At 47.5% G+C, this 26,667-nt stretch overlaps 1 protein-coding gene across 1 annotated transcript in view; it reads left to right on the top strand.

Moving 5' to 3' along the window:
• Positions 1-26,667, top strand: part of cdh24b (cadherin 24, type 2b) — a 45,496-nt gene that overhangs the window by 14,205 nt on the left and 4,624 nt on the right. The window contains exons 4-9 of the mRNA XM_084707608.1: positions 498-665; positions 14,296-14,477; positions 22,017-22,273; positions 22,822-22,958; positions 24,623-24,744; positions 25,755-25,872. Of these exons, the coding sequence (XP_084563734.1) occupies positions 498-665; positions 14,296-14,477; positions 22,017-22,273; positions 22,822-22,958; positions 24,623-24,744; positions 25,755-25,872 (984 nt within the window). The remainder of the gene's footprint in view (positions 1-497; positions 666-14,295; positions 14,478-22,016; positions 22,274-22,821; positions 22,959-24,622; positions 24,745-25,754; positions 25,873-26,667) is intronic.

Genomic DNA, 26,667 nt, shown 5'->3' on the forward strand with positions numbered 1-26,667 from the left:
TCATTCTAATTGATTGTGATGACACGGAAGGACCTCTGAAATGAGTGAAGAGGCCTCTGTCGGGCTGGAATGTTAATTGGGGAGTATTAGCCTAATTCTGCCCAGCATGTGTTACCATGGCTCTTCTCCATTTGCCAGCGTTAGCATTCACAGTCCGTCCTCTTCCCACCCTTTCTCACTCTTGCTAGAGGTCTAAAAGGCAACTGAAACTCTCCACCACTGCTACAGTCGCTCCAATGTTCGTTTCCCGCTTAACAATTCTATTCAGACACCGAGACAAATCTGCATAGTTTTGTTTTGCACTTCATACTCCATTGCGATTCACCTTCAGCGGAACATGTTAGTGTGTTGGCAGTTGGTCGGTTGCTGTTGGTTGAGCACAGTTAGGGGCTGACACTGCACAACCAATCACCGAGAGCGGAATCAGGTCGTCTTCTCCATGGGAGGTGATTAGATGTGAACTGTTGTGTGTGTCTGTCTGTGTGTGTGTGTCTCAGGGATCCTGCGGACGGCCGTGCCGGACATGGACCGGGAGACCCAGGATGAGTATCTGGTGGTCCTGCAGGCTAAGGACATGGGGGGCCACCTGGGGGGCCTGTCTGGGACCACCACCATCACCGTGAGGCTCAGCGACGTCAACGACAACCCCCCTCGCTTCACCCAGAGTGAGTGCCGCACGTTAGCCTCTGTATCAAGCACGTGTATGTCGATGGGACCGCCCCCCGCGCACACGCTAACACACGCAGGTACAGTGTTGGATGGGGGTTACGGAGGTCTTTTCAAAGCTCCTGCAGGACCTTCACCTCCCCAGCTCAGTCTGTGCGCCGTGGAGGAGCAAGGGCTAACCTTAAATAAGACTTACTCTTCCTGCCTGCTCAACGCATTTAATACTCATGCTGCTGCTGTGTGTGTGTGTGTGTGACAGGAGGGGTTAGAACACTATCAAAGCCTGCCTCGCTGCAGTTCTACTCAATTACATACTGGGGCTTTTAAAAAGACCCTCGAATACAGGCCTTTTCTTACAAGGTCACTACTGCTTCTTTCACATGGCATTTCCTTGCATGGGAGTATTAAAGAGAGAATGAAGCAGGTACAGGGAGACATTATTCTCAGAAGTGCATGTGCTGGTTCACACACTGGTTCACAGACAGAGAGTGCTTACATAACAGTCTTTTTACGATGTTGCACGGAAATTCCAGTTTTGACTATTGACTATATCCCTCAGCAGGACTTTATTGTATTTCTCAACCGTTTGTGTGAGCGGTTATTTCAGAGGAGTGTTGGAACATTTTGTGAAGGGACATTGGCATTCTTTTGGGTTCTGAGAAATGCTGAAACATTTGCATTAGGGTTGTATTTGACTGTCAAGAAGAATCTCCCTTTGCTTGAGTAATGAATGTTTAAATGAATGTTAAAATGAATGTTTAAATGTTTAAATGAATGTTTGAATGTTTAAATGTTTAAATGTTTAAACGCTCAACATTAGAGAGGTTTAAAATATTAAGTCAAATCAATAGGATACCAATAATTATAAGAATGAAAAACTAAATATGGCTCTATGGTAAATATGGTTCTACAGTACATGCAATACTATAAGCACTTTTCTAAAGCACAAACAGTTCTTCTAGTATGACCACAACTCTTCACAGAAGGGAGTTTGTAATACTTTTGTAATGATTTTGTAATCCACTCTACTGGACTATATATCACTGGAGGCTACCATGGCACGGTTAAAATAACAGCTGCTTGTGATGAAATGGCATACAAATATTGTTGACATTTACATATATCTACCGCACTAAACATAGCTCACTGTGCCGACAGAGCTTAAGAGTGAGCTCAAAAGAGCCTAGAAATCCACTGAGGAAAATCACGTCCCGGAATGTTCCATATGTGTCCATCAGGCCAACAGAGCATTGATTTATCTCTCTGTGCCGCGAGGCCGGGTGGGAGTCTTTTACACGTGCACGGCTGGTCTCAGGTGCTCGGTGTCCACTTGCTGAGTTTTATGTACTTTTAAAAGCTGGGGCTGCCGGGGCAGAGGAAGGCAAGCTGTGCCTGGCGTTGTCCTGCTGTGATGGATGGTGAGGTAGATTGTTTGAGGGATGACTACATAGGTTTGTCTGATAAGATCAGTGTCTTCCTTTCTGTAACAAGGAGATGAGAAAGAAAGGAATACAGAGCGTCCCTCGTCGTAAATATTACTAATTTATTTCCCTCAAGAAGTGCCAGTTACTGAAACGATGACAAAAGGGAAAGAGAGAGAGAAAGAGAGAGAGGGAGGGGGGAGGGGGAGAGAGGGGGAGGGAGAGGGAGACGGAGACGGAGAGGGAGAGGGAGAGGGAGAGGGAGAGGGAGAGGGAGAGGGGGAGGGGGAGGGGGAGGGGGAGGGAGAGGGAGAGGGAGAGGGAGAGGGAGAGGGAGAGGGAGAGGGAGAGGGAGAGGGAGAGGGGGAGGGGGAGGGGGAGAGAGGGGGAGAGAGGGGGAGAGAGGGGAGAGAGGGGAGAGAGGGGAGAGAGGGGAGAGAGGGGAAAGGGCAGACATAGGAAGAGGAGCAGGGGGAGGAAGAGAGATACCAACAATAGAGAAAATAGAGTGAGGTAGAAAGAAGGTGAATGAGCCGTCAGGAAAGAGAGCGTACAGAGACCGAGAGGGAGACATTTATGCACACTGAGAAACATATGAAAGCGAGGGAACGGGGAGAGAATGGAGCAGAGGGAGGTGGGATGGTAATCACGGTAATTTGTCCTCCGAGGAAATGGTGGAGAGAGAAAGAGGAAGAGAAGTAACAAAGAAGCGTGAGTGGGTGAAGTCACAGGGGAGTGAGACTAGAAATGCGTAACGGCTTAACCCTGTTTTAAGTGTGTGTGTGTGCTTTGTTGGTGCTCTTCAGTGTCTATCACCCGTTACACGAGCAGCACCCTGTTTTCACTCTCCTTTCTCTTATATGCACATGCAAAGTACACATGGGACGGACACACACACACACACACGTACAGGCACACTGTTTAGCAGTTCATCAGACAGAGAGAAGGAGACAAGGAGACTGAGAGGTGACAGGATTTGTCATCTCCCTTCAGGGCCACGGCCCTCTCTCTCTCTCTCTCTCTCTCTCTCTCTCTCTCTCTCTCTCTCTCCCCCTCCTTCTCTCGCTCTCTGCCCCAAGTCCCCCTCACTGTCACCCCATCTGTTCCTCCTTTAAAGCACCTCTGTGCCTCATCATTTTTAGAGGGAACGAAGCAAGTGTTCAACGCAGAAAGCCTCTCCCGTCTCTCCTAAAGGCTCTCACCCTCCAGTCACACCATAAACAGATTTTATTGACCTATCGTAATGCTACAATGTAACCATGAATTTATTTTAGTGTCCTGTTTTGATGGGGGGCCATGGAAGGTTCTCATCTAGACAAAGTATGCCTGTGGGTTACTTGTGTGTGGCCTTGGCTTGTGCCTAGTGCTGTGGTGGGTAGCCGGCTAACCAGTCTTGAAATGGCAGTGTTTCTATTTCAAAGCCCACTAGAAGTGGACCTGTCATTTCAATCCCTGGGTTCGAAAAGTGTGTCGAAAATCTATATTTGTCCAGATCTAACTGGAATGTCCATTATGGCACAGTAGAATGAGTGGTTGCTACGGTGTCACTTCCTATCCCATTGTCTCATCCTGTTCTCATTAGTAGCAATTTATTAGATACAACACAGACTTGCTTGTATGTCCTGGTCAATAAGGCATTGATAATGGATTTAGAGTAGAGATCCTGATGAATGTGTGTTCAGATGTAATTATAATGGGGTTGCAAGGACATTCGATTACTAATCCTGTCCAACGGGACTGCCTACTTGTCATCTTGTCATCCTTCCGTCCAATGGGATTCACCTCCTATCCCGAGACACTGTGATTGTTAGCGCTCTGCTTGACATGATAAAGACATGGAAAAGCTCGTTTGAATGCATAACCAAAGACTGGTCTCAGGGGGCATGTGCACTGAGCGTGAAGGAGGGAAGGCGGGAAGAAGAGAAAGAGAAAAAGTCACGTCAACTGCTCTATCCTGTCCATATAGACAGCTGGAATCATGTGAGCTGGAATCATACAATCTCAGGCTGCGTGGCAAAAAACTGTGCTGATATACTCTCTAATTTCCACTCTGAATGTGTGTATCTGACAGTGTGTGTGTGTGTGTATGTTGAGGTAATGCTTGTATGTGTGAGGCTCAGGAAGCTGTGGCAAACCCTTGTCATGTGACCTTGTCAACATGATTGACTGTATACTGCATGCTCTCAGGGGTTGATTTATTGACCAGTGTAGCTAATAAGGTGTGTATGAAGGGAGCCCGGCCAACATACCCACCCCCCCACCCCCCCACACACACACACCCTGTGGTATTTCCAGATAGCAGTGGGCCATGAACAACCTCCCTGGACTTGCTCCCTTGTATCACAACGCACAATTAGGCCCGCGATTGGCTACACAGGAGTAGCACTCTGCGTTGTGGTGGCGTGGCTCTGCTTGGATAACTTCTCTGGGGATGGAAGGAGGTTGTAGGACTATAACTGTGCCTGCCATCACGGCCTGGCAAATCGAGGGAGTGTGTGTGGATGTGGAGAGTGGGGATTTGGTTTGAAGGAGGGAGCAATAGGGGTCAGTGGGGTGGCTGTGCCAATGTCTCCAGGGCAGAAAGCTGTTTGTTGTGATTATAGGCATGGGCACACTAAAACTAGTGGACTGGGCGGGTGAGTGCTCTTGTAATGGTGTTGGAGATCCTGAGAGGAAGCTGAAGCCAGCCTTTTACAAGATGAGATTCTGTACCACAGAGCAATACAGCCTCAAACTGCCTGAAGGGGGAGATTCATCTGGTTGTAATCACTATCAAACACACCTCTCTACACACTTTTTAAAAAGCACCCACTCCCCATACACCCACTTCTGAAAGCAAGTTACTCGAACACATACACGTCCGATGCAAGCACACACACACACACTCACACACACACACTCACACACACTCACACACGTTAGCATGGCCATGGAAGCCCGGGAGGCTCTGGATGCCACAGTTCCGGAGAGTTCTATTCCCAGGAATTGTGGCCAATGAGAATTAAAGAAGGTGAAGAGGGGCAGCCTTTCCAAACGTCATGGAGTCAGAGCAGGCCAGTTTCTCAGGAATATCCCTGGGCCATGAGGACTGGTAGAGGCAGCGATGATTCACCAGCAGCATCTATGCGTGCTTCCATCACTCGCTCTTGAGGAGCAAAGTGAACGGACAAAATGCCCTGATGACTTGTTTTTTTGGTGCTTTTCTTGTCACCCAACCTGGCAGTGTGCCCCATCATGCAGAATAATAGGAGTTAAAGCCATTCTCTTTGTGCCCAGCCATCAGCGGACAGCGGAGGGAGGGAGGTGGGGGGGGGGGAAGGGAAGTGATTTCCATGCTAATGGGAGCGTTCCCGGCAGGGCTTCCTTTTTTCCTCTTCCTATCTCTCTCTCTCTCTCTCTCTCTCTCTCTCTCTCTCTCTCTCTCTCTCTTTTTCTCGCCCCTCTAACTCTGTCTCTCTCTCTCTCTGTTTCTCTCCCCCTCTCTCTAACTCTCTCTCTCTCTTTCTCCCCTTCTCGGTCTTCCCCCTGTCCGTCTCTCTTCTGCCAATCCCTAACCCCCTTTCCTTCCCCACTCTTCTCTCTCTCTCTCTCTCTCTCTCTCTCTCTCTCTCTCTCTCTCTCTCTCTCTCTCTCCCCTGACCCCCCCCACTCCAGTCTCTCAGGCCTGCCTGATGAATGGAGCTACTGGGCTGTGATCGCCATGGGGGGTATAGCCCATCTCCTCCATGGGAGTGGTGCACTGCCGCTGGCTGCTCTCGTGTGCGTGTGTGTGTGTGTGTGTGTGTGGGCGCTCAGGCTGCAGCAGAGCTGAGCGTAAAAGTCAGGTTTGCCTGAGAAATGGAACAGAGACAGCGACGGAGGCTGGAAAAGAACAGGAGCCTACCCCAGGGAAAAGGCTTCCTGTGTCCACTTGGCCGAACTTTTGCATTTGCCACTCATCCCTCTGAGGACGGCTGGTACGAGCCGCTGAACACCCACCCTGGGGTACCCTCCTACTCAGACAGTCGCGGAAGTGTGCCAGCGATCCCCCTTAAGATACGTGAAATGGTAATGGATTAGAAGAAGGCATGTCAAAATTACCGCTAGCCACGGTAGGCTGCAACGTAGCAGGTGTAAAACAAATCCCCTCACACCGCCTGCGGAGCGTAATGTATTCAGGGTTACGAGAACAGCGCCGGCACGACATTACGTACAGTACGTATACATATTACACAAATCACAAATGCGCATCAACAAGCCACAAAGCCCTCTCAGAGGCCATTAAGCAAACACAGGGCTGTGTGTTGACAGTAGATTACGCAGTAAAATATGTTTGGGGGAGGGAATGAAGTATTTTTGCAAATGAAGGTTGGGCTGCTGCAGTGGATGCGGTTGTGGACCTGCGGGTCTGGGGTCCAGCTGTTTAAATAGGCTACAGATGAGTGGTGATGTGAAGTAGTTAGTGGAGAATAAACAGAGGCATTAGCCTGTTATGATTGGATATGAGGGGAGACAGGGAGAGCTCAGCCCAGATAAGCACCACAGCTCTTGTTCTTTTTAGGGCTGAAGGCCTGCCGTATAATCGAGCTCTGCTGCTCCTCCAGGACACGAGGACAGACGCATCTCTTCTCTCTCTCTCGCTCTCCTGTGTATGATTCGGGGAAGGAACAGGTCGTAAAAGTAGTGGAATATGTAAAGCTATTATGCTTGTGGTGCTCTCTCTCTCTCCCTCCTTCTCTTTCTCCATCCCTCTCTGTAAGTGTATGTATGGGTAAGCTTTCTGCTGTCAACAAATGAGGATGATATTTTATGTTGTTTTATGGATTCCATCTGTACTTTAAGGCAACCAAAATAGGCACTAACTACAACAGTTTTTTCATACTCTAGCTGCTATTTAGGAGCACACACAAGAGTTTGTTTTACTCCCCGGCAATGCTGAATAAATTCTGTTATATAAGAATTCTCGTCTTTCTCTCTTTCTCCCTTTCTCTCACTCTTTATGAGGCAAATCACATATGTTGTGGATACGCGTTTGATCCATGTCTTTCAGAAGAGGAATTTTCTCTTCTAAGCCTCACCTCTAGTCTTCCTTCAGGGTGCTTTCTGTTAATTAAACTTGAACTTAGGAATAGGCTGCTCTGCACCAATGCATTCTGGAAAATTGGGCCTTTCATTTTAAACGAAGTTTGACTAATTTAGTGGCCTGCTAATGCAGGGTGATTGCTGCTGAAGTAATAGCGATGATGACGATAACAAAACAATTAGGTAATGGGAATAATTCCAATAATTATTATTCCTAATTAAGTTAGTAAAAGAATCATTGCGATAGATGTGGTTAATATTAGCCTCCTTTTCATCCCTTTATTTTCTAGTTCCCCCAATTTTTTCTCTCTTTATTAATATTTCATCTAAAGTTCAGCTTTCTGCTTCAATAGACAGTTAAATCACTGCTGGAAACATTGCTCTCAGTCACATCTTCTCTTCAGTTCTTTTCTCTTCTCCCCTTTCTCATTATCTCTTACTCTTGCCATTTTATTTTTCTCTCTTTACTGCACTTTCTTTATCTACCTTTCCTCTGGTTCCTTAATCTGTTTCTCTATCCCATGTGAACACATCTACACCTCTGCCTGTCTCCTTTCCTATTTTTGTTGTGTCTTTCTCTCTCTTGGCATTGTAGGCATTGCAGTTTACAGATCAGATGTTGCACAGTTACGTTATCTGAATGTCTCATCAGATAGTGAGTGCCTTCAATGTTTTTGGACTTAGTTCTTCAATCTCCTTTTCTTCTTCCCACTACCACAGCTCAGCTGTAACTTTGTAGTCGACTTTACACTATCGGAGCTATTTTGAAAGATGATGTAATATTACAGTTTTTCTGAATTGCTAAAACACTAAACCCCATTCTCTGAACCAAGTTCTCAGTGGCCTAAACCCTTTTGTCGACTCTTCAGTGCACTCTTTTGACAAAACCTAAAACACCATTTGCAAATTGCATTCACTCTGTTTGCAAAACACATTCTCACTTCAACACATTTCGCACTGTGATGCCCTTGTGTTGCTAAATGGTAAACACAGGTGGCAAAGGGTAAACACAACTACAACACAGTTGTCATCGTTAACACACAATGACTCCAAATTGTTCACACTTGTTTCTAATGATGTGTTCCTCTAGCCGGTCGCAGCACGTAATGCTGAGGCAGAAACAATCTCACTCTCACTCTCACTTAACATTTGAGTTTGCTTTAAAATGCTTTTCAGTAGAATGTTTTCTTTGGGCTTTTGCAGTTGGACTACTGTATTTTCATGCAAGTGATGAATATAAAGACATTCAATACTGTATTACAGTACTTACAGTATGCAATTCATTCAAAGTACTAAGTTGGGATTGTTATACTTTATTGATTGTGAAATGCGTTTACTTTGTACAATGAACATATTTTTCTGTAACTACATGCCCTGGACTCTGTGTTCTAAATTTTTGGGTGTTGTGTACTGAACACTCCGTAGTGTTTATATATTGATTGGCTGTGTATAAAATCTGAAAGTATGGTTTTGGTTTTGAGCACAGATTACAGTTTTTTTTCAAATGCTTACAAACATTTTTTTTACTTGTCCTCCTTTTTTCTAAAGTTAACACACAAATCCAAGAACTCAAACATAAAATGCAAGAACAAAAAATGCAAAATGTCTCGCTTCTCTTGCAAAATGAAGCACTGCATTCAAAATATCACAAACACGTCTCAAAAACATTTGTCTTACGTTGCAAACACTTTTACCATTATATTACATTTTTGGATATATCATATACACACAGTTATTCAAAACCTAAAGCTCTTCTTTCATGAGCTCTTATGTACATTTCTGTACAAGATCAACTAACTGTGTGTAGTAGGACAGAAACCAAAAGAAACCAGCTTTTTTGAAAAAGGTGATTATGTATTCCAAAGGAATTGTGTGTGTGTGTGTGTGCCATGAACTCTAACATACAATAATATACACTATTTTCTACAATATTGCCAGAATGTCTTCTCTTACGTAAAGTCACTGTACTGTTGCAGAGTATTATACAGTAATCCACCAGACTGGGACCAATCATGCAGTGCACTGCAGCCAATGGATGCTAAAATATATGTATTTGTATAGTATGTGTGTCATGCTGAAACAGCTATTATGTGTACATTAGAACATGTGCACATTACAGTAGATTGTTACATACTTGTTATCATTTCTACAGTAAAGGTTCAAATTATACCCATCACTGTAAATTGACTCAAAGGATTTACTTATAGGCCTATTCTAAAGCCATGATTGGTTGTTGTTGCGTAAAGCAATGAGTGTTTGCACGTGTGAGGAGTTAGTGTGAGGCACTGATAAATTAGTTTGGCATTTAGATTGGTTGTGTTTGAAAAAGTAAATCACCATTCTTCCTGTTAGAATTGTGTGTGTTACGTGGAGAATAGTGTGTTGTGTTTTGCAAAAAGTGTTTTATGGAATTAAAAATTGAGTCAAAGGCCCCAAATGTGCGTATGGTTTTGCAGATTTGATGAAAAACTGATGAAAGTAACTCAGCCAGTCATTCAGCAGACATGCTAAATTAACCATGTACACTGTGAAGTCACCCTCTTTCTCTGACTTTCTATGGTGTAATGTCCCCACATAATGATTCCCCCCTAGCTACCCTCCATCTCCTCTACCTGCTTTTCCCTCCCTCCCTCCCTCCCTCCCTCCCTCCCTCCCTCCCTCCCTCCCTCCCTCCCTCCCTCCCTCCCTCCCTCCCTCCCTCCCTCCCTCCCTCCCTCCCTCCCTCCCTCCCTCCCTCCCTCCCTCCCTCCCTCCCTCCCTCCCTCCCTCCCTCCCTCCCTCCCTCCCTCCCTCCCTCCCTCTCTCTCTCTCTCTGTCCTCTTCTCTTAAGCCCTCTCCACTACACAGTAAGTGCTTGTGTGATGGACTCGCACTAAAAGGATGCAGATTTTATTCAGGCTATATTCGACCAGTGCGTGCGCTTTAGCCAGCTAGACACTTTTTCTAATGGCTTCCCTAACTCATCGCCTTCCCCTCTCAGAGAGAAACAGAAAGCGTCCCCCTTGCAGATAAGACATAAGCGTTCCTCTTTTTCGCACTCCTCTTTTACTCACCCCATAATTTTTTGGTGCCCTCTCTGAGTGTTATTAGCCAGCCAAGCAGTCTTCACAACTCTACCTTGTCTTGCTCTCTTCTTCTGCTTCATCTTTCATTTCACACCCGTTGTCCCTTTCAGTATCTACCAGTCCCCTGCTATCCCTCCCTCCCTCCCTCCCTCCCTCCCTCCCTCCCTCCCTCCCTCCCTCCCTCCCTCCCTCCCTCCCTCCCTCCCTCCCTCCCTCCCTCCCTCCCTCCCTCCCTCCCTCCCTCCCTCCCTCTCTCTCTCTCTCTCTCTCTCTCTCTGTATCCATTCAAGTCTCACCACAGTGTCAGTCCTTAGTTCGTATTTACGGAGTTAAACCTGTATTAAACTGCAGGCACCCTAATTAACTCTTAGCGCTTGTCACTTCACTCTCCACACAAACTAATCTTTTTCTCATAGTGGCCCGTCTCCTCCAATCACCATGCACCACCGCGTGAACCCTGACCAATTGCGTCTGACAAAACCGTGCTAGCAAGCTAGAGTAGACTAGAAAAAAGGCTTAGTCTGTTATCTGTAACGTGAATAAGGAGGGATGAAGGAGGAAGAGTGAGAGAGATGGAGAAAAGGTGAAGGTGTTTTTGAAGTGGTTATGGAACCAGCCCAGTGGAGGGGCTTTCAATTCTGTCTCTCCCAGAACACACGTCGCGGCCCAGTGGGGAGTGGTTCTATTAGAGAGTCACACAGCACCAAGTGTGAGTCGCCATGCTGTTCCATCGCAGATGGGGCTAACGGCTTTGGACAGCAGAACAAAGAGGTGCGCAGAGATCACATGTACTCCTGCCCCTTCCATTCAGAAGGGGGACTTGATTTGACGTATTGAAGGGTTGTATGATTACCATGTCCCCTTCTGCCCTTTACACTCTTAGAAACGTCTGGCTGTATCATCTCTCATCTCCTTTCTTTTTCTCTCTATTTACGCTCTCCCTCCCTCGTTCTCCCTCTTCCTCTAATCACTTCAAGATCAATACCTCTGTCCTAGTCTGTCAACAGTGGCAATGAGACATTACTTCTCTTGCTGTCTCAACTGCACAGTGACGGGGCAAAGGGGATTCAAACGGTTCTACCATCACCATCACGCCTACAGCATTCCCTCCTGCACTCCTTCAGCACACGGTGTTAGCACACGTCAGTGCGCCTGTGTCTCGTATTGGGCGCAGAGCACATTAGCTAATGTCTGATCGTAAGTTTGCTGTAATGTGGACGCGCGCCGCGCCTCCCTCCATCATTGAGTGTACATATAACAGACAGCCAATCAATGCTCATTACGGTTTGCGCCGCAATTTGTTGTCGTCCCCTCTTGAAAATATGTCACCTCATTCTCGGTCTCATTAGCGGTGCAGTTTTCGCCCGGGTCGCCCGCTAATCTTTAGCCTTCTGTTGTCCCCCCCGCTCCCCAGATGGAAGCTTGGTAGTCATGGCACATAAAGTGGCTTTTAACGTGGAGCCCCTGGCACACATCACCTCCGTGGGCAGGGCCCTGCAGGCTCAGTGGGTGTGGAGGAGCACGCTCCATTTCACGACTGGCTGCCAGGGGAGACGTGTGTACATGATGCACCATTATCCTTGCATGAACCACACACTGCTCCCTGTCCTTCCATGTACCACACACTGCTCCCTGTCCTTCCATGAACCGCACACTGCTCCCTGTTCTTCCATGAACCACACACTGCTCCCTGTCCTTCCATGTACCACACACTGCTCCCTGTTCTTCCATGAACCGCACACTGCTCCCTGTCCTTCCATGAACCGCACACTGCTCCCTGTCCTTCCATGAACCGCACACTGCTCCCTGTTCTTCCATGAACCGCACACTGCTCCCTGTTCTTCCATGTACCACACACTGCTCCCTGTTCTTCCATGAACCGCACACTGCTCCCTGTCCTTCCATGAACCGCACACTGCTCCCTGTCCTTCCATGAACCGCACACTGCTCCCTGTTCTTCCATGAACCGCACACTGCTCCCTGTTCTTCCATGAACCGCACACTGCTCCCTGTTCTTCCATGAACCGCACACTGCTCCCTGTTCTTCCATGAACCGCACATTGCTCCCTGTTCTTCCATGAACCACACACTGATCCCTGTTCTTCCATGAACCACACACTGCTCCCTGTCCTTCCATGGACCGCATACTGCTCCCTGTTCTTCCATGAACCACACACTGCTCCCTGTTCTTCCATGAACCACACACTGCTCCCTGTTCTTCCATGAACCACACACTGCTCCCTGTTCTTCCATGAACCACACACTGCTCCCTGTTCTTCCATGAACCGCACACTGCTCCCTGTCCTGACCTGGGCATGCTCATGAGAAGCTGCTCTGTCGTCTGGCTCCCCCAAAATACAGGTATCTGGTCATGTGCCGAGGTCTTGGGAGACACTGTACGAATGTCTTTGTTTGTAATCAAGATATATACGGCAGGTTAGATTCTTCTTTGGATCACTGGATATATGTTTCTAATCCAAACAGATGCAGATCATGTAGACTGCAGCTTTCTTACTGTGTGGGAGTTGCCTTGGAATGAATGAGCTTAGTGGTAGCTCATCAGCGGGTGTCGGGGGGGGGCGTGGTGTGTGTGTGTGTGTGTGTGTGTAGTGGTGGTGGAGGAGGGAGCATGAGGGGTGGGGGGGGCACCAAGAGTATGAGCAGTGTCCACAGGGTCTTTAAAAGGAAACACACCAGCTAGCAGCAAATGCCACTGTAGGAAGCCAGGGTAACATCGGCCATTAAAGTTTAATTTACTGCCTACTATCCAGTAGGGTTTAACAAAGAAAACAATATTTGGAGCATGGATTTGGAGTGAATGCATGTATAAAGTGTTGAGGTCTGCTAAACCATGCAGTGACTCTAAGAAAAAATAGAACATGGGCTATAATTGCTCTATCAATACAGTAAGGTTCAGTGTTTGGTGCTTGGCTACAGTGCTTCGACAACTCAACGGCTCTTGAAATACCACAGTATTGAGTTTTTTTATTTATGAAAGCACAAACTTCCACCGTTTATCTTTGTTATTGTCTCAGTAATCATCATTTAAGACAGACGTCCTCTGTGATGATAGCATCCTAATCTGGCATCATGTCCCTCTCTGATGCTGGCTGGTTTGATAGGATTTGTTATTCAGTTGTACTAGCACTTTGTAGTGTGTTTAGGGGGGATGTGTATTTCAGTAATGCCACCCAACACTACAGCTGCTCTCATATTGTTGACTCTCCGCTGCTGGGTTGTATCTGAATTCTCTGACAACACGTTGTTGAAAGCTGTAAAAACCAATTTGGGACATCGTATGTTGTGCTTGTAAGGTGTAATAGTGTCATCCTTCTTTCTCTCGAGCTGGTTCTCCCAGTCTATAGGCCGGAGGGGGATGTATGTTTGTGTGTTCGTACATGAGCATGTGTGTACACGTGTGTTTGTTTGTATCTGATTGCGTTTGCTTGCCTCTGTGTGTGTGTGTTTGTTTGTGTGTGTTTGAATGTGATTATGTTTGTATGCGTGTACATGGACATTTATGCCCACATAGCAGCAGCTACTGCTGGTGTGTCTCAAGTGGGCCATGAGCCGCATTTCCCAGGGCATTTCTATAAAGTGCTGTTTAAGCAAAAGGCCTTTAATGTGGTGATTTAATGTGAATTGCAGGGAAGGTGAAGTCATCATGTATAAACATGACTGTGTCTAGAAGAAACACAGGCCCATAAACTGTCCTTGCTTTACACTCATGCTCGTTAGCCGGACAGAAATGTACAAGCTGAACATCCAAATATAGTGGATATGTACATGATAGGAGTCCTTTGTTATCTGGCATGGTACTGCTCAGACTTTTAAGGGAGTGTGTGAAGGTCTGTAATATACGTCCTGTGATCCGGCTTTATTCTCCATCTTTCTGTCTGTTTGCCCTTGTTCTTTTTCTTTATACCAATTTTCTTATTTTTCCTTTCATCTTCCTCCCACTCTCACTGTCTATCTCACTTCCCCCCTCTTCCCCCCCAATACTCCCCCTCTCTTTATTCTGACTTTTCTTTGATTTTCTCTGACTAATCTCTCTCTTTCTTCCCTCCATCCCTCCTTTCTAGATCTGTGGTCTTTCTCTGTGTCCGAATTGGCTATTCCGGGGGCGGAGGTGGGCCGTATCTCAGCAACAGATGCTGACCTGGACGACAATGCCAAACTGGAATATACCATCCTGGATGGAGAGACGGGGGACACCTTCAACATCACTGGAGTGAACCAAGAGGCTATTATCACCCTGAACAAGGTGAGAAGGGGAAGATAAATGAGCCGGGGGATGGATGGAGGGAGGGATGGAGGGATGGAGGGAGGGATGGAGGGATGGAGGGATAGAGGGAGGGATGGAGGAGGGAGCGTGTAGCTTGTCAAAACAGAAGGATGGTGGGAAAGGAATGCAGTGAGGCATAATGGGACAGATGATGAGGGGGAGGAAGAGAGAAGAGGGATGGAGGAGGGCACAGGTGATCCTGTTGGTTTGCCCGTCGTTCTGGGGAGGGCTCAGGAGAAGCCTGGTGAACACTGAGGCATGTGTGTGTGTGTGTGTGTGTGAGAGAGAGAGAGAACAGCAGGATGTGTGTGTGAGTTTGAATCATCTCTCCCTCCATGCTCTCTCCTTCTGAAGCATTCTCCCCCGAGCCTTCCTGTCACTCTGCCTCCATCACACCCTGCACCCTGCTAATGAAGATATGTGTGGAGGGAACACTCCTGACGTGCGGCGCGTCACTCCTGTGCGCCTGGTAACAAGTGTGTGTGTGTACGCGTGACCTGTGAGCGGGCCCCTCTCCCTCATGTGGAAGGTCGATTCAGTGACATCAGAGGAAGCAACACCAAAGAGTGTTGGTGTGGCCGGGGAGCATGCCTGGAATATGCTATTTGAAGCTAATTTAGCTCTTCAAAGCCAGGCACACACAGTTGAATGAGTGATAAAAATACACCCTGCTCTTATAGTCTCTCACTCAGATCTAGGATGTGAGAGATACTGAATTGCCTCTGATGGTCATCCAGTGTGTTTATGTGTGTGGCTATGTGTGTGTGTTTGTGTGTCTTTTTGTGATATATACCTTCGACCTGACGTGTTGCATATGTGTGCATGCACCACGTGAATTTGTGTGCTTGTAAATGTATCTGTGTTGCTGAGTGCTTGTTACTGAGTGTGTGAGTGTGTGTGTGTTTGTGTGTTTGACTGTGACAGCTCCCTCCAGATTTCTATGATTAGTTCAAAAAAAGCCCAGACCGGAGGCAGGGTTATGAGGGATTTCCAGAGCTGGGAGTGTTACTCTGATAAGAGGGATGGAGGGAGGCAAGGGGACGTGGAGAAAGAGAAAGAAGGGAGGGAAGAGAGCGGGGGGAGGGATATAGAAGAAAGGGCTAGAGGTCAGGGTTGAACAGAGTGAGGGAGGGATGGCTGGAGGAAAGAGAGAGAGAGTGTGAGAGAGAAATAGAGAGAGAGAGAGAGAGAGAGAGAGAGAGAGAGAGAGAGAGAGAGAGAGAGAGAGAGAGAGAGAGAGAGCGAGAGGGAGAGAGAGAGAGAGAGAGAGAGAAAGAGAGAGAGAGAGAGAGATTGAGACAGGCAAAGCAAGTGAGAAGCACAATGAGGCTTGAAAAGAGACAGGCAGGGAAAAGAAAAAATAAATATAACAAATGTTTGGTTGGTGAAAAAGCTACACAAAGAAGAAGAGGAGTCAGGGATGATGGGGAGGGGGGTGGGGGGTGGGGAAGGAACATAAAGCAGTGTGTTTTTCTCAGTAGGGAGATAGAGGTGATCAATTGAACATGTGCTCGGCAACAGAAGAAATGAACCGAAAAATGACAACAAATAAATCCCCCTATCATAACCCTGCCAGGATTTCATCACAGTGACACAAAGGTCTACAACATTACAAAACCCATAACTACAAAATGGCGAACTTGTTTTGCATTTCCTTATTCAGAAAATAGAAAGTGGAGTGTATTCTTCTAGTTGAAGTTTGTGGTTGTAGTTTTTTGACAGCTGTGGATAAAGAATGATGACTAGACAATGGGCAGGTGGGTGTTGCTCAAAATGTGACTCACAGAGGTTAAAAGGGATTTAGCCTTTCAGGGAATCCACGTGCAACGAATGGAAAACATGAAAGATACCACTCTAATAGAATTAAACTAAACAAAGCGTAAAATTAGTGCTAAGCTCCCCCTCAGTTTCCACCCCGTTAAACAAAAATAAAAAAAAGCATCCATCCAGTGTGTGTGTGTGTGCGCGTCTACACGAGTGTGTGTGTGTTGTGGTTGCATTCATCCAGACTCATGTTCTCAGCATCTAGTTTCTCTTGACTGCTGCAGTCAGACATTTCCAAACTGTGAAGAATTTAGTTGATAGAGATGATCTTTCTGCCCTCCAGAAGAGAGGATTTCCGACTGGAACAATTTCTGTTACCACTCAGTCTGGCTTGACCTCACTGGTCATTACACAGCTGTGGGCAGAATCTTTTTGCCATTGATCTTGTGCACAAACACACACGCACACACACACACGCACACGCACTGGCACAAAGACACACACGCACACACACTGGCACAAAGACACACCACAGGCTGATTCACACATACAGTACACAGTCTTGACCTTGTATGTCTCTGTGTTAGTGGTCGGTGGAATGAACAATAACGTGGAAAGAAACACAGCGGGGTTATCTTAAAGGCTGGACGATGCAGCAGCTGCCTTTAACAGGCTGGGGCTAGATCACAGACAGGCAGACAGACAGACAGACAGACAGACAGGCAGGCAGACTGACAGGTCAGCGAATTACACAACCCGGGGGGGTAGGAATATTTTGCAGAGAAAAGTAAAAGTAAAGGCTGGAAATAGACATTTTCATGGAGAAAAAGAACCCACTGAGGATGATGGTGCGGTCCAGGAAAAAGGTTGGAGGAAGGGAAGGATGGAGAGATGGAGAGGTGGAGGAGGGTTGGCCAAGGCACGTGCGGTCGAGGCTGGATCATTAACACTCTGGCAGTCTGTCTGATGAGTGGGGAGTCGCCTTGGTCCTTACACACCTTTACACACGGCCACAACCAAACACCACGTCTTTCTTTCTTTCTTTCTTTCTATCTTTCTTTCTTTTTTTCCTCTCCCTATCCCTCTCCATCCCCAGTCTCTCTCTCTCTCTCTCTCTCTCTCTCTCTCTCTCTCTCTCTCTCTCCGTGTCAGGCTATTTTCTCCTCTCTCCTCTCTTTCTTCCTCTTGCTCTCCCATCCTCTCTCCCTCCTATCCAAATGCCTCCATCTCCCTCATCCCGTCTCCCCTCATTTTGTTAAAAGGCTTGTTGTTGTTGCTGTCTCACACACTGATTCCCTCCCCAAACAGCCTAGCTGTACCCAGCTCAGGTCAGCTTCATTCATCCTCAGGCGGTGAAGAGCTCGACCGCTTCTCTTCCTCTCTGAGCTCCCAGGGCCCAGGGAGGGTCTGGCTCTCACCAGGGCTCTGGAGGGCAGACTGAGATGGGGTCTGGTCTTGGCACCTGAATGTAAACATAAATGGATGTTGAGATTGAAACTGAGAATATGCTGCAGTCTATCTTCACATCTAATCTGTTATATGTAACCCTGAAGGTGCAACAATGTCTATTTTCTTTTTGGCTTTTGTGTGGAGGTGTGGAGGTTTTCTCTGACTTCCCCACGGTTGTTATTGATGTAGAAAACCATAGGTAAAACAGGTCACACCACCTGCATCTGGTAATTGAAGAATTTTAATGACAGCCCTACAGGATGTCATTGCTCTGCAATACTGCCCCCCGGTGGCCAGATCATCATGTTCATAAATCATTTAGGTACTGGTAATTGACAGCTGGGTTTGGGTTCATAACTGGATCCCAGTTTAAGTTCTAGTGAACATCCAGCTATGAGGCCTCTCATGTGCCTAATCCACATGGAACTCTCCCTCCTACTGGGATTAAGATAATCCCCTGTTTGGGGTTTAAAACCATCTATCCTTCTAACCTTAAATATTTTACAACATGTTTTAGATTGTTTATCCTGATTGAAGTGGGGATCTGTTTATCTCATCCAATTTGAGCTTGGCAGGATGTAATCTAATTTTGGTGGTTTTGATTGGCTCTGTTTTAAGATTGAATCCAATCTGACTCACAAATCCCATCTTTTGCTTTGAATTTTCTGGCCACAGATACCGAAACATAGAGAGTGCCCTTAATTATAGAACCAAGGTCAAATGGGATTTCCAAAATAAATCCCAACTTTAACCTCTAGGGGCGCTAACACTGAATGCTGTTCCAATCCAGGTATTTTAGGGTAACCTCGGCTCACACCACTGATTGGCTGTGTTCTTGATTGTGCGTCTGTGCACAGTATGCATGTGTTTGTGTGTATATGCAGTATGTGAGACTGAAGGAGAGGACATTAGAACAAGCTTTCTCTTAAGTGTTCTGTCTGGCACCAGCTTGCTACACATCAGCTTGTTACATATCGCTCCAGCAAACAACTGCTTCTGATGCAGCACAGCTGAGTCGTTAATACCTACAGACCAAACATTCCAATTCACCAGATTCCATTGGAGGTATGTTTTAGTGGGTGTACGGGGGATGTAAGACACCTCTTTGTGTTCCTCTCATTTCACCTGGGGACAGGAGGATTCTGCTTCTTGGCCATTATTTTCATCGGCTCTCACTTTAAACTAGGAGCTAATCCACGGTCACCCGCTAGCAGCGCGTTGAGGATTATCTGTGTTTGTTTTCTCACGCAGAGGAGAGATTGTGCTAATCTCCTCCTCAGAGAGAGAGAGAGAGAGAGAGAGAGAGAGAGAGAGAGAGAGAGAGAGAGAGAGAGAGAGAGAGAGAGAGAGAGAGAGAGAGAGAGAGAGAGAGAGAGAGAGAGAGAGAGAGAGAGAGAGAGAGAGAGAGAGAGAGAGAGAGAGAGAGAGAGAGAGAGAGAGAGAGAGAGAGAGAGAGAGGGAGGGAGGGAGGGAGGGAGGGAGGGAGGGAGGGAGGGAGGGAGGGAGGGAGGGAGGGAGGGAGGGAGGGAGGGAGGGAGGGAGGGAGGGAGGGAGGGAGGGAGAGAGAGAGAGAGAGAGAGAGAGAGAGAGAGAGAGAGAGAAAGAGACAGACAGAGAGAGAGAGAGAGAGAGAGAGAGAGAGAGAGAGAGAGAGAGAGAGAGAGAGAGAGACAGACAGACAGACAGACAGACAGACAGACAGACAGACAGACAGACAGAGGATGAGAGTGATAGAGAAAAAGGGGTAGAAAGGGAGAGGACAGATAGCAGATGTGTTGAGATATGTGTACTGACACATTGCAAAGGCAAAGAGAGGGGAACATCTGAACTAGTTGTAGGAAGAGAGAAAAGAAAAGGAAAGGGCAGGAAAAAATGACGGAAATGAGAGAGAGAGAGAGACAGAGAGTAAATGAGTGAGAAAATGGAAATAGAGAGCAGTAGAACAGAGAAGGGTGGGGGTGTTTTTGCCAGATTCCACTCTTCCAGGGCTGCAGTTACATGTCTGCAGAATATTCCAGTGCTACTGTCGGTCTACAATCACGCCCAGACATTTCATCTTAATGTGCAGAGTGGCCTCTCACAGAGCAAAGCGTAGCTCAGCAGGGAAGGAAAGGCTCCAAGTTACTGTATCATGCATGCAGTAAAACCCTGACTTGCACATTCAACTACAGGACAGAGAAGAGGCTGCAGACACACAAAGGCTGCATAGATCTTTTAAAATGGCTCAGTTGTGCGCACACACACACACACACACACACACACACACACACACACACACACACACACACACTCTCTCTCTCCATGTAAGATATATTATGTGTGTTTACTAGACCATAGAGGTGAGATGATTAATTACATGAACTGCAAAAGAAGGCAATAGGTAGAAAGGAGGAATTAAAATATTTCAAAAGAATGAGAACATGGTAGGGCAGTACAAGGTTAAACTAAGTAATAAATAGAGAGAGCGGGAAAAAAAGAGGGAGAAGGTGAGAGAGGGAGAGATGGATAGGAAGAGGAAGCATAAGAGGAAAACTGGAGGTGGGTGTGATAAGTGCTCAGGCAAAGAGTGAGTGAGGGAGAGAGATGAGTGTGTGTTCTGCTTGTCAGGGATGGACCTGCGCACACTCGCAGGAGAGTGAAGAGCCGTGATGGAGTGCCGGAGAGAGCGAGGGAGGGAGACAGGGAGGGAGGGAGGGAGTGGGTGATGGAGTACTAGATGCAGGGAGGGAGGGGGTGATGAGTGTGTGCTCACAGTGTAAGTGACATCTCTCCTCCTCAGACAGATTGTCTCTCTCTCCGTCTAATGGGATCCTGTTAGAGGCCTTTTCTCTCTGTCTACCCCCCTCCCTCGCTCTCTCTTTCTTTCCCTCAGCCTCCATCTCTCTCTCCCTGACATTTTCCTTCACTTTTTTCTCAGGCATAGAGATGTGCCCCTATTTCTTGAATTTCAATATCGGTGCCCTTCAATTTCTCACTGCATATTTATACCCTGTAAATATTACAGATTTTAGACAATCCTAAGCTTTTTGGCTGGGAGAACAGAGAATGGAAGAGGTCAGAAAGAGAGAGCAAAAGATAGAAAAGATCAATATTCTCACCAGAGGACCTTCATCCATTTTCAGGCAAATCTTTTGCGGTACGCTTATGCTGCATTCAAACAACATGGCTCTATACCCATCCACTTGCCCCCATCCACACCTGTGCTCATTAATATCGAGAGCCATCCAAACAGTCTGGTGTGAGAAGCCTACCATCCAAACAGCCTGGTGTGAGAAGCCTACCATCCAAACAGCCTGGTCTGAGAAGCCTACCATCCAAACAGCCTGGTCTGAGAAGCCTACCATCCAAACAGCCTGGTGTGAGAAGCCTACCATCCAAACAGCCTGGTCTGAGAAGGCAGGAAGGGGCCCTGGAGATGTTTTGTAAACGACAGAAACAAGACAGTCACCAAAATCTAATCAGCAGTGGGATGTGCTGAGCTGAGTGGAGCCACCGGCCCCCAGTAGCAATCATCCAAACAGCAAACCTGATCACAGGCGGCCAGACTCTTCCTGCTCCAGCGGTACCCTGCTGTGGAGACGGAGGCAGCAATCACAAAGACACCTCAGACAAATAGGCTTCATAACTTCTCGGTGGCAATGCCATGATATTAGAGCAAGGAGAGCCCTTCTCAAACAATCTGTCTGGTTTGCTATTCCAATGATTCCAACATTGTCATGGCATGCTCCCTTGTAACCACGGCAATGTCGTGTTTGTGTCAAAACCAACACTTAAATGTCAGTATCATTTTGTTTTCAATCTCATGGTGCAAAATGTTTTTGCGCGAAGGTAATACTTTTGTGTGACATAGAAAAGCATTTACTTTTGCTGAGTAAGAGTAAAACCAGGCATCGTGGTCCATTTAAAAGACAAATAACAATGCCATTCCTACAGCAACAAGGAAACAACTAGCTGTTCTAATGTGACATAAACCCCTCCCCTCCCCTCCCCTCCCCTCCCCTCCCCTCCCCTCCCCTCCCCTCCCCTCCCCTCCCCTCCCCTCCCCTCCCCTCCCCTCCCCTCCCCTCCCCTCCCCTCCCCTCCCCTCCCCTCCCCTCCCCTCCCCTCCCCTCCCCTCCTCTCCCCCTCCTCTCCTCTCCTCTCCTCTTCTCTTCTCTTCTCTTCTCTTCTCTTCTCTTCTCCTCTCCTCTTCTCCTCCTCCTCCCTCCCTCCCTCTCCTCCTCTCCCCCCTCTCCTCTCTCTCCTCCTCTCCTCTCCTCCCCTCCTCCTCTCTCTCCTCTCTCTCCTCCTCTCTCCTCTCCTCAGGCTGTAGACTACGAGAGCCGTAGCTCCTATTCCTTCTCGGTGGAGGTACTCAACCCTCTGGTGGACCCCCGCTTCCTGCGCCGTGGCCCCTTCAAGGACCGCGCCACCATCCGGGTGGGCGTGCTGGACGCCGACGAGCCCCCGCGCTTCTCCCGCAGCCGCTACCGCATGGACGTGTCTGAGAACTGCCCGCCAGCGTGCACCGTGGGCCGGGTCAGCGCCGTCGACCCCGACACCGGCCTCACCAACAACATCAGGTAGGAGGACCACAGGCCGGAGCGGAGGGTTCGTAGGCCAGGTGCGATTGGTTTCAAATGTCAACCGGCGCCGTGCCCTTGAGCAAGGCGTCGAGGCTGAATAGAGTCTCCTGAGTGCTGCGGTGGCCAGGCTGCTCCCTGGGTTGTGTGTGTGCGGTCTGGAGAGATTGAGCGCAGAACAGAGGGCATTCTTCCGCTGCAACCGATATAATATAGTGGCCCGGGGAAAGGAATCTTTACCACGCTTGGCGAGTGTGAGTGAGTGCGTGGGTCTGTGTGTGTGTGCATTTGTGTGTGTGTGGAAGTGTATGTGTATGTGGAAAGATGAACTATTGAAAGATAAAAAATCATATACTATTCAGATAATGAGCAGTGCTTCAAACGAGTTGGTATCGACCACGATAATCTCCACTATTAATTCCGCAGCCACTTGAATTATATCATCGTTATTGCTCTCTCTCTCTCTCTCTCTCTCTCTCTCTCTCTTTCTCTCTCTCTCTCTCTCTCTCTCTCTCTGATTATCACCCCCCACCCCCTCCGCACCTCAGGTTCTCCATTGATCCCCAGTCAGACCCGGAAGCGCTGTTCCGGATCACGCCGGACACTGGCCTCATCACCACGGCAATGGAGCTGGACCGCGAGCGTGAGCAGTGGCACAACGTGACGGTCATCGCCACACAGAGAGGTCAGGCTGAGCACACAAGACCTCCAGCATGCCCACCCATAAAGCATTTTCGTTCAATGTGTAACGGGTGTGAACCTGTGAAACTCACTCCTCGAGTATGTAACGGGCTACCCGCGTCAACGAATAGCTAGCTTTTCTTTGGCGTAGCTGGTAGTGGTCGCGCTTGGCAAGTCAGAGGTCGTGCGTTCGAGCCCAGCGAGTGGCGAAGGACGCCTTGTAGTGACGGAGCGTGGCCACGTCCGTTACATACCGTCACAAATGCACCGCTCGCAATTCAGTCTGCTAAACGAATAAAAAACAACTGCAAATGTTAAGAATTATCTAGACACGTAGCACAAAAGCCACTTGAATAACAGTTCCCATTTTCTCACACTCCTAAATGACTGCTTGAACAGCATAAGCTCAATGCAGCCTCTACTCAGTATGTTGACAGTGTTGGTCTGTACTTAAGGTGTAATTGTGTCAACTGTGTGAGTACCCCTTCAGTTGATGTAATGGGAGTGCCAGAGTTGAATAATGAGCTCTATCTAGTCAACAGACTGTTAGAGGCAGTGTTGATAACTGGCACTCACTGGCTGACTAGAATGCTCCAGCCAAAGGCATATCTCACTGCCATTATGGAAGGAGCTCAATTTCAGCAATGTGGACCAATGGCACCAATCCATAACATGGTGTTGCAGCTTGAATTGAGTCCAGAGAGAGAGAGCGAGAAAGAGAGAGGACGTGTTTGTGTGCGTGTCTGTTTGTGTGTGCAGCCCAAACTGTGTGCGAGAGCTTCCCACAAAATGTATGTCTGCAGTCCAGAATGTGAGTTGTGTCCAACCTAGTGTCGACGTGAGAGCGCGTTCATTGTGTGCGTGTTTGAATGCAGCATGGGACTCCTTTCCAATCCATTTACACTGTGCCTCCTCAATTTGCTTAGCATGCAGATTGGTTCTTCTCCTCTCTGTCTCTTTCTCTTCCTATCCTGTCTGGCCACCCCCCGCCCCCTTTCTCTCTTTTCTTTCTCTTCCTCTGCCTCGCTGTCTCTCATTCATTCTCTTTCTGTATTTCTCTGTCTCAAACTAACACAGAAACACCCGCAGAGACATGCACACACACACAGTCTCTGTGTGAAAAGGCTGCTGTCATGAAACGAGGTTTGATGTGAAAATAGTCGACTACTGGCCTTACTACAGCTACAGCAGCCAACAGAAATAAAGGCTGTTTTCAGACCTGGGTCAAACAGTATTTACCTCCAGTCTGCTGGCCTGTGCCAGATTGGGGGCCCTTCACCCGTTTGGAATGGCTCCATCCGCTCATTGTGCCAGACAAGCTCAATCAAGCACAATTTAAGAATTTGTACAAAAAAATACATTTTGAGCCCCTTGGTGTGTTATGCCAGTAAACATGAACAAAGGTGACGTTTACCATGTCAAATATACTGATTTTAATACAAAACATCTGATCTTAGATGTGGCATTGAAATTACTAGTATACTTGTAGTAGTATATAGTAAAGGCTGCAGTAGGCTATAGTACAGTTCTATACTACACACTAGGTCTCCACCACACCTATGATGTACCATCCTGGACAGAAGGGCAAAGACATGAGACAGCTGACTGACTGGCAACTTTCTTAGAATGTTCTGGTGACACAGCTGTCCCTGATTGGCTCCCCTTCAGATAACCCAGGCCAGGTGTCCAGGGTGGTGGTTGCCATAGAAACGCTGGACCTGAATGACAATGCGCCCGAGTTGGACAGGCAGTATACTACGGCCCTGTGTGATTCATCAGCCACCGGACAGGTCAGTGTGTGTGTGTGTGTGTGTGTGTGTGTGTGTGTGTGTGTGTGTGTGTGTGTGTGTGTGTGTGTGATAGTATGGATGTACATCATGAGTTCTGTGACCCAACTCCTCACTACGCATTATTCTGCTTCCTTCCTGTTTACCATCACTTGGAATATTTTTGCAAGAGGATGTCTTTGGCAGGTGTATTGACCTTGCCGTTGCCTAGTCTGTGTATCTATGGCAACCGTCTGTCAAGAAATTATACAGAGCACAGTTTTATCTTGAATTAGTTTGAGGATGTGAAAACAAAGAAACTAGGAAACACTTGATGATGTCAATCCCAACAATCTAGCCCTCCTCTGTACTTTCTATAGAACACTCTTCAGTATTGTCATCTAGACAGTACTCTATACAGTACTGTCTCTTGTATACTCTTTTATACAGGACTCAACAGTGCTGTAGAGGGATGTGCTCTGATAGTAACAGCAGGTCGCTGTGCCTCCCTGCTTTCTGCTGTGGAAAAAATAGGCGGATTACTACAGGAACATTTCTGTGCAAAGCACGTATTCTTCTTCAGAACATTTAGTAAACATTAGGTTTCAAAGCAGGATGTTCAGATTTGAACAATGCCTTTTAAGTCAGAAGTGTGCATTACTTAGATGCATTGAGTTTATTTAGATACTATTCAGACAAGCCTTCAGCTAAATACAGAACATGGTTACAAAGTTATGCCTTGTTACAGTCCTCTCCCTACATTTGCAATACCCCACCTCCGCCTCTCTCTCTCTCTCTCTCTCTCTCTCTCTCTCTCTCTCTCTCTCTCTCTCTCTCTCTCTCTCTCTCTCTCTCTCTCTCTCCCTCTCTTGGTCTCTTTATCTCCACACTTTCTTTTCCTCCCTCTTTCTTATCCTCTGACTCTACGTTCTCTCCCCCCTCATTGTGCCCGTTCTCCTCCTCTCTTTCTTGGCTCGCTCCTCTCTTTCTCTTTGGCTCTCCCCCTCCTCACTGTCTCTATCTCTCTCCTTCAGGTGGTGCAGGTGTTGCGGGCGATTGATCGAGATGAGGGAGGCAACGACAGCGCCGTCTATTTCAGCATCCCTCCAGAGTCCAGCGCTGCCCTCAACTTCACTGTTAGGGACAGCGGAGGTGGGCAATCACAATACTTTCACTCAATCTCTCTCTTTCCCTCTCTCACTCACTCTCTCTTTCCCTCTCTCTCTCTCTCTCTCTCTCTCTCTCTCTCTCTCTCTCAATCTCTGTCTCTCTCTCTCTCTCTCTTCCAAACACACGCGCAGTGCCCGCGTGAACACACACACGGTCACGCTCACACACGACGGATCTCCTTCCCCATAATACCTCTATCTCCACTCCTCACACACTCGGTGCCTCTCTCTTCCTGTCTGTGCCACCTTCCTCCGCCATCCATCTCACTCCTCCGGTGGCTCCATTGTTTACTCGGTTATCCCCCTCCCTTTTGTTTACTCTGCTGTTTGCTATCCCCATTTCTCTTTCTCGCTCCCGTTTCTTCCTCCCAATGTGCTCCACTGCTCTATGCTACACTGTGCTAAGAGGATGTGATCGTAGAGGTTTAATTCAATTGATTTAGATTTAGCTCCTCGATTTGTCATGCTCATGTTTTCTCTTTTCTGTCTTTTCTCTTTCGTGTCTATCCCTCTTACCCGTCCCCCACCTCTCTCTCTCTCTCTCTCTCTCTCTCTCTCTCTCTCTCTCTCTCTCTCTCTCTCTCTCTCTCTCTCTCTCTCTCTCTCTCTCTCTCTCTCTCTCTCTCTCTCTCTCTCTCTCTCTCTCTCTCTCTCTCTCTCTCCTCTCTCCCCCTCTCTCTCTCCCCCTCTCTCTTTCTCACTACTTCTTTCTGCAAAGGTTTTTTATGATGTGTTGTGTTGTTACGGACCGGATAGACGATTGAGCGTAGACTCAAGT

The sequence above is a fragment of the Hypomesus nipponensis genome, chromosome 10, assembly GCF_054491055.1.
Source record: "Hypomesus nipponensis isolate SF chromosome 10, ASM5449105v1, whole genome shotgun sequence".
NCBI lineage: Eukaryota > Metazoa > Chordata > Actinopteri > Osmeriformes > Osmeridae > Hypomesus > Hypomesus nipponensis.